Source organism: Neophocaena asiaeorientalis, unplaced genomic scaffold (assembly GCF_003031525.2).
Source record: "Neophocaena asiaeorientalis asiaeorientalis breed wild unplaced genomic scaffold, Neophocaena_asiaeorientalis_V1.1 scaffold141, whole genome shotgun sequence".
Lineage (NCBI taxonomy): Eukaryota > Metazoa > Chordata > Mammalia > Artiodactyla > Phocoenidae > Neophocaena > Neophocaena asiaeorientalis.
Genome location: NW_020174267.1, coordinates 3,166,255 through 3,178,333, shown reverse-complemented (window position 1 = coordinate 3,178,333; position 12,079 = coordinate 3,166,255). Strand labels below are relative to the sequence as shown.

At 41.9% G+C, this 12,079-nt stretch overlaps 1 protein-coding gene across 1 annotated transcript in view; it reads right to left on the bottom strand.

Moving 5' to 3' along the window:
• Positions 1 to 12,079, bottom strand: part of LOC112406478 (multidrug resistance-associated protein 4-like) — a 151,837-nt gene that overhangs the window by 67,545 nt on the left and 72,213 nt on the right. Inside the window, exon 16 of the mRNA XM_024755259.1 lies at positions 8,956 to 9,035. Within this exon, the coding sequence (XP_024611027.1) occupies positions 8,956 to 9,035 (80 nt within the window). The remainder of the gene's footprint in view (positions 1 to 8,955; positions 9,036 to 12,079) is intronic.

Sequence of the window (12,079 nt, the reverse complement as noted above, 5' to 3'; positions counted from 1 at the left end):
CACAAACCCTAAGTCTAAGCTTTTCTAAACTTGTCTTTTCCTTGGGATACACTAATCACACGTTCATCCCTCATTTGGCTGCCTTGGATCTTTTCACAACCACACCAGCTCTGGGACCTGTGTATCCTTCACTTAGCTCCCAATTGAGAGTCACAGCTAACTCCACTGAAGAGTGAATGGTGGTGTCTGGTTTACAGTTTGTTAATCAACACAACAGAAAGCACTGGGGAAACACTGCACTTCTTCCCTTGTGTTCAGCATATCTCATTGATCAATAGTTTCCTTTCTACCTTTTGTCAGGGTTCATGCTTATTACAAAATTCAAGACTGAAGTCCATTTATTTGCTGCTTTTAAAAGGCACACCTTAAAAATAATAGCACGTGAAGGTGGAGATGAAACGTTGAAAAAGGTACCCCATAAAAACACTAGCCAAAAGAAAGCTGGAGTATCTGTCTACACCACTATGAACACGAAGTTAGGAAGGATTCCTAGAAATAAGGAAAACATTTCGTAAGAATAAAGGGTCGATTTATCCAGAAGGTATTTTTTAAAATCTAAATTTATATCATCCTTTAATACCATAGTTTCAAAATATATAAAGGAAAATCTGACAGAACTCAGGAGAAATAGGCAATTCCATACTCACAGTGGGAGAATTAAACTCACCTCAATAACTGATAAAACAAGCAGATAAACATCAAGAGGGATATAGAAGGTTTTGAAAACATGATTAACAAACTTGACCTAATTAAGAAATATACAGTACTGCAGTAAATAACAACTACATAATACGTTCTTTTCAGTTACATGTATGCTATACTAAAGCAAGAATCAACAAACTTCAAGGGACAGAAACTGTACACAACATATTCTAACCTACATGGATTTAAGTAGAAATCGGTGACAAAAAGGTAACTAGAAAATTAATAAATGTTTGGAAGCTCACTAATACACTTGAAAATATCACCTAGTTCAAAAATTGTAATAAAATTAGAAAGTATTTTGGCAAAAGAAAATGAAAATCTACTAATATTAAAATTTGAAGGCTGCAAACTAAAGCTGTGCTTAGAGGTAAATTTACAGTTTAAATATTTTTTTAAAGGCTACAGAGAATACATGGGAAATCTCTATATCGTCCTCGTAATTTTGTTGTGAACTGCAAAAATGCCCTAACAAAAAAATAGTCTTACAAAAAGAAAAAGCTAAAAGTCAAGAATTTAAAATATATCTTATAATTTAAAAAAAACCCCAGCATATTAAACTAAAGTATGTAGAAGAATGGAAATAAGAAAAAAGTAGACATGAATGTAATAGAAAACTAACTTCTAAGCAGAAAAATCAACAAATACAAAGCTTGGTTCTTTGAAAGCACCATGAAATGTAAGAAAAAAAAAACAAAAATGGGAAATTTACCATTAATTTGAATTAAAAGAGGATAGCACAAGAGATACCATGGGTATTATAAAGAGAATATAATAAACATTGTGCTGATAAATTTTTAAATTTTAATGCAAAAGACAAATGTCTTGAAAAATGACATACAAAGACTGACATAAGACACAGAAAATCTGAATAATTCCATATTGAATTAAGAATTTGAATCCAGGGGAATTCCCTGGTGGTTCAGTGGTTAGGACTTGGCGCTCTCACTGCCAGGGTGCCGGGGTGCCAGGTTCAATCCCTGGTTGGGGAACTAAGAGCCTGCAAGTTGCACAGCGTGGCCCAAAAAAAAAAAAAAAGAATTTGTATCCACAGAAAAGATTTTAGGCCAAGAGGGCTACACAAATAAATTGTACAAAAGAAGTTTTACCAAACTCTTCCAGGAAATTTGAGTACAGCACTATGATGTAAAAACCAGACAAAGACATTAAAAGAAAGAAAAATTATAAACCAAACTGTCTTAGGAACATGAAACAACATACCAATAAACTAAATCTAACAATATAAAAATGATAATACTCCACAATCAAACTTGGCTAGGCAAGTCCAAAATTCACATGGCTGGCAGTTACAAAGGATACGCTGGAACTCCTGTGCAGGAGCTGAGGCTATTACCCACAGGCAGAATTTCTTTTTCTTCAGGGAAGGCTTAGCTCCTAAGCCCTTCCAACTGACTGAACTGTGCCCACCCAGACTATCCAGGATAATCGTTCTTACTTAAAATCAACTGATGATGGACTTTAATCACATCTACAAAATACCTACACAACACCTAGATTACCTTTTGATTGAATAACTGGAGAATGTAGTCTGGTCAAGTTGACACATAAAACTGACCACCACAAAATGGAAATTTTGAGGCCTGCATAATTCTGATACCAAAAGCTGACAAAAGAGTTCAAGAAAAGCAAATTACAGGCCAATATTCTCATGAACAACAGAAACAAAAATTCTTGCCAAACGTTAACAAATTACATACAATAATACATTAAAAAAAAGATACTATATCATGACCAAGTGGAGTTTATTCCAGGAATGTAAGGTTAACCTTCAAATACCAATCACTATAATTCACATTAAAAGAATAAAGGTGAATAATCATATGATTATCTGAAGAGATGTAGAAAAAATATTTGTCCAAATTCAACACCTATTCTTTTTTTTTTTTGCGGTACGCAGGCCTCTCACTGTTGTGGCCTCTCCCGTTGCGGAGCACAGGCTCCGGACGCGCAGGCCCAGTGGCCATGGCTCACGGGCTCAGCCGCTTCGCGGCATGTGGGATCCTCCCGGACCAGGGCACGAACCCGCGTCCCCTGCATCGGCAGGCGGACTCTCAACCACTGCGCCACCAGGGAAGCCCTCAACACCTATTCTTGATTTAAAGAAAAAAAAAAAAAAAGTAAAACTCTTGGCAATTGAGGAATTAAAGGAAAAGTTTTCAATCTGATAACAGATATCTACCTAAAAAAATCACAGTTCAGATCATTCATAATGAAAAAATATTGAAAGATTTTGCCCTAAGAGTACAAGAATGTCTTATCACTTCTATTCCATGCTGTACTGGAAACTCTAGCCACAACAATAAGTCTAGAAAGGAAAATAAATATTGGAAATGGAGAAGTAAAACTGTCATTATTTACAGCTGACATGACTGCTTATGTACAAAACCCTACAGAATTTTTAGAAGCACCACCACCAACTCCAGGAAATGCAAAATGAATTCACAAATAAATCAACTGTATTTCTATAAACTAGCAACAAGCAGTTGAAAATGGTATTAAAAACAATACAATAATGTCATGAAAAAAAATCAAATATTCAAGAATAAGTTAAACCAAAGAAGTGTAAGATGTCTATACTACAAATTACAAAACATTCCTAAAATTAAAGAAAACCTAAATAAGTGGAGAGGTACCATATTCATAATTGCAGATTCAACATTGTTAAGACTTAGACTCCTCAAATCAATCTATAGATAAAAGAAAATAATAAAAATTCCAGCAGGATAAAACAACTTGAAAAGGCTTCTAAAATTTACACAGAAAAGAATCTAGAATGATCAAAACAAGCTTGACAGAGAAGTACAAAATTAGAAGACTTAAACTACTGGATTTCAAGTCTTACTAAAATGTATAATAACCAAGACTGTAGTATTGGTATAAGGATAGACAAACAGGTCGAAACTACTAGATTTCAAGTCTTACTAAAATGTATAATAACCAAGACTGCAGTATCAGTATAAGGATAGATAAGCAGGTCGGTGGAACAAAATAAAGTATACAGACACAGACGTCCTCAAATACAGTCAAATGGTTTTTAACCAAGGTGCCAATTCAGTGCATAAAAGTGTTTTTAACAAATGTGGCTAGAATAACCGGAAAAAAATAAACCTCAACCATGTACTACTCTTCCATACACAAAAAATAACACAAGATGCATCGATTTCTAAAAAGATAGAATAGGAAAGTATCAATATCTTCACGCTCCTAAGGATAAAAAGATTTCTTAGGATACAAAAACATGAACTACAAAAGAAACGAAAGGGTACACGTTAGACTTCATCAGAATTGAAACTTGATCTCCATTAAGGATGTAAAAAGGCAAGCCACAGACTGGAAGAAACTATTCACAAAGGAATAGTATTAAATATATATTAAAATAAATATCTCCAATGGGGATTTGAGGGAGGGGGTGGGGAAGGGATCAACACACCACAGAAACCTCAAAATGACAAAGTCATTGTTCAGTGAGAGAGGCTGAGATGCTTTCTACACACTTTCCCTGACATCTCTACACAATGAAATGCAAGGGTCAGTGGTACTGAGACAAGCAAAGGCAGTTCCACTCTTTGCTTCTATAAAAGCAAGTGACCCAAGCTATGAGCCCCTGGTCTCAGGCTTGCTTTGTTCTCAGTATCCAGATGCAGCAGCTTGTTCTTTTGCGCTCCCCCCTCTGCAAAGAAATGACTGCGAACACCTCCTTCACATTTTCTTTTTCTTGGGCATTTTCACTTCATAAAGCTGCAGTCAATGTGTTTTGTGTGCGGCGAGGAGGGAATGACACGTTCCATGGTGGTCCCCACCACTGCCAGCATTGGTGGCTCAAGTAGCCTCAGGGTTGGCCCTTTGTGTCCGTGAAAGGATATGAAAAGTCAGTTGTTTGAGCTCAGCCAAGCTGCTGATTTTTTTTTTTCCCCCTGAATGAAGGGTGTGTGGGGAAAAAGGTTTTGCAATTCAATTTTCCTCAGTAAATTACAGCATTTTGCTGAGGGCAGCTGTGTGCCAGTTCACATGCTCAGAGCAGTCCCAAACTTTTTTAAACAAAATTAAAATGCCTGAACCTGACTTCCACATCTTACCTTCGTCTTCACTTATTTTACTAATAGGAAGTGATGATTTTAATGACAAGAATTGTAGATAATTAAGATTCCTTAATGTTATCTGGGACTCTGGCAAATCGTATGAAAACTACATTAATTTGAAATATTTCGTGCTCAATGGTCTATCTTGAAAATAATTGATTTTTATTCTGTGAGTCTACATGGGAAAGTGTCCATTAATATCTTCAGGGATTACAAACCTAGAATCTCTGTAATACAGACTCACGAGGCGATATTTATGAGCCTGGAAACTCTCTGTGACAATCATTTTAGTGCAACATAATGCCATTATCAGACTATTTCTCCTACTTAAAAATACAGGGCTTCCCTGGTGGCGCAGTGGTAGAGAGTCCGCCTGCCGATGCAGGGGACGCAGGTTCATGCCCCGGTCCGGGAAGATCCCGCCGCGGAGCGGCTGGGCCCGTGAGCCATGGCCGCTGAGCCTGCGTGTCCGGAGCCTGTGCTCTGTGACGGGAGAGGCCACAGCAGTGAGAGGCCCGCATACCGCAAAAAAACAAAAACAAAAAATACATGTGGTGTTTATTTATTTTAAAATTTTTATGTACTTATTTATTTGGCTGCACAGGGTCTTAGTTGTGGCACACAGGATCGTCGATCTTCGTTGCGGCATGTGGGATCTTTTAGTTGTGGCATGCAAACTCTTAGCTGAGGCATGTGGGATCTAGTTCCCTGACCAGAGATCGAACCCAGGCCCCCTGCACTGGGAGGATGGAGTCCTAGCCACTGGACCACCAGGAGAGTCCCTACATGTGGTCTTTCGAAAATAACTACCCATTATTTAGTGCTCAACATGCACTTAGATGTTATGCAAAGCATTTTATTAAATCGACTTCATTTTGTTTTCCCAACAACCCTTACGGAATTTGGTATTATTTTCTTTATTTTACAGATGAGGAGGTGTGGCTTTGTGGGGCAGAGACAGTAAGAGGGAGAGCTAGGACTCGAGCTTGGAAAGGGAGACCGCGGGGCTCCCCACTCCACCACACTTTAAAGCTGTTGACGTCATAAATGATTATCATGTGGAATCACACGACATAATTTTTTTTTTTATGCTGCCTTCCTTCTTCCTTTGGAATTGCAAACAGCTCCACTTTGGCCACAGCAACGATAACGTGACTGGAGAGGCAACATATCTGGTAGCTGCCAAGAGTCAGTGTCCACGATGGTGTACAAATTCGTGATCGCCCCTCTGTTGGGATGTGGTCTCTGAATGACATTGCCTGTGGGAATGGACTGTCCTGCAGTGTGGACCACTACTCAGAATCCAGGGTTTTCGTCAGCCATACTTGGCATCACTATTACAAGATATTAAATGAATTATCTGATATCTCATTTATGGAAATGACAAGGAATTAGATGAGGAAAAGTATACGGAATAAACACTTTAGAAGCAGTAAAAATAAAAATGAACACGATCGAATATCTTCCAAGGTTTATCAAATATACCAAGGATAAGCAGAATCATCAAAAATGAGTTCGAACACATTTGGCACTAACTATGTCCTTTAAAACAGAACTGAACAAACACCTTCAAGCCCCTTCCCGATTCCACTCTCAGTTGACGACAGAGAGAAAAGACTGGTTCCCACTGGGAACACGGCTTCAGCAGCCCCTCCTGCCCCACTATCCACAGAGGCCTTTTCCTCTCATCTGGGATCAAAGGTCACTTTCTAGAAGCCACGCCCACCTCCTGGACCAGGCTCCCTTACTACCTCCAGCCCCACACCCAGTTTGCCTTCCAGGACTTCCCCCAGGGCGCTGCCACAGTTAGGATTCCAAAGGCGGCAAGGGGTGGATCTCTGTGTGTCTCCCTCCCCTTGGGGGCCTGGAGGGGAGGATTCCTGCCTGACTCACTCCCATACTTCAGGGCGTCAACGCTAATCCCTGTTTGTTGAGGGGAAGGAGGGGCAGAGGAAAATAGTACCCACCACACACCCCCAACCCCAAAACTAAACACCCAACCAGCAGCTCCTCCGCAGACCCTACATTCCGGATGGGCCTCTCTCTGGTTTTACTCAGACTCCTTCCAGGAGTAGCCTGCCTTCACTTCAGCTTCCTCCACGCCTCCTGAATTTGCAGCCATTTGCAGTCTGGCCCCGCCCATCTGAAACCTGCTTCTTAGGTCACCAGAAGCCTCCTGATTTCTAAATCAACTGACAACTTTCCAGGGACTTACCTTCTCCTTTGCGTTGAACAGGCCTGTCCTTCCTCGGTTCCCCAACCTATTTCCTCCTCTCTTCCTTGCTGTTCATTGTGTGTCTCCTCTGCTTCCCTCCTCTCTTGGCTTCCTCTCTGAATATGGAGGCTTCCATAAGTTTCTGATCTTGGTCCCTAAAAATGCTTCACTCTCTCGGCAATCTTTTTTTTTTTTTTTGCAGTACACGGGCGTCTCACTGTTGTGGCCTCTCCCGTTGTGGAGCACAGGCTCCGGACGCGCAGGCTCAGCGGCCATGGCTCACGGGCCCAGCCACTCCGCGGCATGTGGGATCTTCCCAGACCGGGGCACGAACCCGTGTACCCTGCATCGGCAGGCAGACTCTCAACCACTGCGCCACCAGGGAAGCCCTCTCTGAGCAATCTTATCCATTGTCACAGATTCAGCTATTACATGCTCAGTGAAGAATACGCAGGCACCAAGCTCATCCCAGGTTTCTCTCTCAAACACCAGACTCTTACTTCCAATGACCTGCAGGACGCCTCCACCTGGAGGTCCCAAACTTCAAGATAACTGAACTAAAAGTGGCAGAGCTGGGACTGGGAATCAGTGAGACCAGAATTTTCTCTCCTCACACGACTGCGCATGTTTTATCTGAAATCAGGTAGCATCTATCCCTGTCCCTCTGTACGTCATACAAAAACATGTGACGGATTCTGATCATGACGGTTAACTAACCATGGGCTCAGCACACGGTGGGCTGGCCAGCTTTGGAAACCTAAGCTTGGCCTTGCCTGTAGTAGCAAAGAAACAGAACCTTTCACAAAATCTCAATGTAATTAATAATCACTGTCAAAACGTGACACTGTTATAGTGAAAGACTGCTTCTGGGGATAAATCACATGGCTTAACCCAGCAGGACATATTTATAAAATAAGTTTGCAGAAGAGAAAAATAAAATCAGACATATCCCATCAAACATCTTTGCAGTAAAAGTACTCTGCCTCTGAGTCACCGCTTAGTTCACGTTGGTAAACAGTGGAAGACTCTGCCCATAGGCTGTGCTGTTTGCAGTGAGATATTCATTGCTGCATGTCTCTGTGCAGCTTCTGATAAATGCATTTCATTACCAAAATTAATTAATTAATGAAGAAAGTCCCCACAGCCTGAATCACTTTAAAGTAGACAAAATTCAGTAACAGAAAAAACATCCCACATGAGCAACAATACTGAATGAGAGGATGAGAGATGAGATGACCCAACATTATTCTTTAGAACCTCAAGTTCACAGACAAAACAAAGGCTGGATACAAGATATTCCTGTGGGTATTTGTCTTTTTTTTTTAAAAGACACCTTAAGACAGAGCAATCAACGTGTGAAAAGCTGTCTATAAAAACAAAAAAAAGACATTTTCTAAGATGACTTTGATCCCATATCTTTGTATCTTCCATTACTGCTCTCTATTGTCTTTGCTCAAGTATTATTTTCACCTTATTATTACTGTTCCTTTCTTTGTAAGTAACCCCTCCTGGCTTTATCCAAAAAAAAAAAAACTGGTGCAGTAAATATTTGTCCTTTGTGGTAATCCGATGCATAATTTAGTTAATCTAGGCTATCTTTCCGTGAGAGGTGATTGTTTTTCTCTGTTTCGAAATGTGCTCACAGTAAAGGGAATCCACGCCAGATAGCTGAACGGCAGCGGGAGAACCACTTACCAAGCATGTCGCTGCTTCGAACCAACCTTGACCGTGACTGTGTAGCCACTCCTACAGCAGGTGTCACTCATGTTAACTCAGCCTCCCGATCACAGCCACACCTTTCTCTTACAAACGTGGCCTTTTACTTAATTAAGATAACACAGTCAGGCTGAAAGGCCCATCTCAGCCCCTGTGAAAAGGCCTTGAAAAACAGGCACTTTGCTTTGCGCTGTGAGAACTCTGACATGACTGTTACCTTACCTGGATGAAATCAAGAAATGTCAGGGGCAGCAAGTCATCCATACGCCCAACGTCTTTGGAGAAACGATTCAAAATTCTTCCTGCAAGAACAGGATATGAGAAATTACTCATTTCCCCAGATATACCCTTTAAGAGAAACATATCACAAACAAATCAAAACAATATTTTTAAAGTATATGTATGTAATATATTACAGACTCGTATGAAATAAGCCAATGTCAGTGGTAAAGAAAGAGAAAATAGAATGCTATCTAAAGAGAAACAAAAATGCCACCAAATGGCAGTGGGTGGGGGAGCCGAAATTGAAACCTGGTTTTTATTACAAAAGACTGGGGGGAGGGGCTTCCCTGGTGGCGTAGTGGTTAAGAATCCGCCTGCCAATGCAGGGGACGTGGGTTCGAGCCCTGGTCTGGGACAATCCCACATGCCACGGAGCAACTAAGCCCGTGCACCACAACTACCGAGCCTGTGTTCTAGAGCCCGCGCGCCACAACTACTGAGCCCACGTACCACAACTACTGAGCCCACGTGCCACAATTACTGAAGCCTAAATGCCTACAGCCCGTGCTCCACAACAAGAGAAACCACCACATTGAGAATCCCGCACACAACAAAGAGCAGTCCCCGCTCACCGCAACCAGAGAAAGCCTGCGCGCAGCAACGAAGACCCAATGCAGCTAAAAATAAAATAAATAAACTTATTTAAAAAAAAAAAGAATACAGGGAAAATCTATTTTTTTTTTTTTTGCGATACGCGGGCCTCTCACTGCTGTGGCCTCTCCCGTTGCGGAGCACAGGCTCCGGACGTGCAGGCTCAGCGGCCATGGCTCATGGGCCCAGCCACTCCGCGGCATGTGGGATCTTCCCAGACCGGGGCACGAACCCGTGTCCCCCGCATTGGCAGGTGGACTCTCAACCACTGCACCACCAGGGAAGCCCACAGGGAAAATCTTGTGGCAGTATCGGGAAGGGCTGGTGGATTTGAGAATGTTCCCTCCTTTTAGATCCATCCCGTCTAAGACTCATTCCAAGTGCTAAGTCAGCAAATAAACAGTTGCACAATACCTAAATTAATCCTAATTGTCACACTAACTTTGCTTTAGTGATCAAAAGTAATTTTGCTAAGTGATACTTTTAAAATAAACATAAATATAACTTCTCTGTAATTTTTTCCCTCCAGATGGTTCACAGGACCTCACATTCTGGGAAATTGTAGATTCCTGCCATTTCCAAGTTGTGAGTTTACTACTGGGGTAATAAGTTGTTATTTTCAGAGGGGCACTGGGTGTGACAAACACAGACTGATGCTCAAGCATCCAAGAAGACCAGAGGGATGGAAGCAGGAAAACAGAAACATTACTTAGTGACTAAAGATCATCACTGATTTTATTTCCCTTCTCAGAATCCATGAAAACAGTGTATCCTAAAGGCTGCAGGATTGGAAGATGAGAAATAATTTCTAATAAATATCTAGTGTAAACTAAAAATGCCACCTGCCGTATCAAGTAAACAAAGGATGCTGCAGCCATCAGGCACTGCAGCCAACCCCACGATGGTGCACCCTGAGGAAACTCAGGATGAGAAAACACAGGATACTGGCCCCGGATAGCTGAGGTGCACATCAAAGGAATGATTTCAGTGAGCCTAGACTGTTGCATCTTCCCATACATAGAAAAGCAGTAAATTCCCTAACTTGAGATATCTGGTTTTCTTTTATTAACAGTAATCTTTTTATATGCTGACTACCTGTTCTTTGTTGCAAAAACTCCTACATATCCTGGCTCCCCCGCTGCCTTGCCTCTTTGGAGCAGTGTCTCAGAGCTATCTCAGAGGCGTGTCCCGGGCTTAAGTCCTCAGTTTTGTATACAGAATAAAGCATAACTCTCAACTTTTAGGTTGTACATTTTTTTTCAGTCGACACTAGTCGTTTTATGATTAAATTTAAAGAAATTGAAGACACGCACACACACACACACATATAGCCTATTTTGGGGTAGCAGCTCCTGAGAAATGTGTTATCTAGGCCCCTGAACTTCTTTCATAACTGAGGCTCCAGGAAGCCAGCCTGCAGGTGAGATGTGGGGCCTCTAGGTGCTCTTCCTGACCCCTGTCAGAGGTGACTTTCTCCCGAGGCCCTTCACACCAAGCCACAGCTGGACACTGAATGAGCAGAGGCTGGGCGCTGAGTTTCCGCCGCCAGGATGAGCCAGCTCTGCTGTCCTCCGCAGGGCGCATGGCTCACCGGAAGCACAGGGTGCGGCCAAGCGGGGGGCTGCAGACATCGGAGGCTTTCGCCCTCGGCCAGGCCAGGCCGTTACAGGCTGGACCTCAATTCTCCTGTCTCAGGCTTAGGAAATACAGACTCCAGAAACCGTCTTTTAGTGACACGTTTGGAGGACCAGGGACAAATTTTCGGAGCCTCTAGGAATGCCTGCTTTAGGGGATCCTCAGGAATAAATGGGCTCATGCAGGTGAAGAACCCAGTCACAATGCCCAGTGAGTTAACAGGTGCTCAACCACCAAGGAGAGATACTGACTATTCCCCCCAGGTCCCGCAGCATCATGTCACCTCGGAAAGTCTACCAGACACTGGAGCAACGTCCACCTGTCAAAATGCACTTGCTGATTCAGGAGTGTTGGGGGAGCTAGAGAGTCTGCATTTCTTCCCAGCTGTCAGGTGACCCCCCTCCCCTTTAAACTATTTCCCAGATCACACTTCGAGGGGCAAGAAGATGGGAATCATTTAATCAATTCTGCTTTAGGAACATTAAAATCAGATGCGCAATTTCCCCACATATTCTTATGGATTTTGCGGCCTCCCAGTCATTTTTTAACTTCCCAAAGTAGCAATATAGAAATAAGGAAAATACACGTCACAAAAGACATGGTTTAAATGCTTGTGATTTCTTTGACGGAAAAATGCAACTTTTTAACATAGCAGGATTCAGAAACACTGCAAGTATGATTTTTCTTAGAAAGTGTTGAAAGCAGTACAGGAATTTTTTAAAATGAAAAGGCTACTCAGGGATGAACAGTAAGTGAAAACTACCCCTTTACCTTTCACCAGATGTGCAAGTCTTAAGGTCTGAGAGACCCAGGGTTGGCAAATAGTGTAAAATACAAG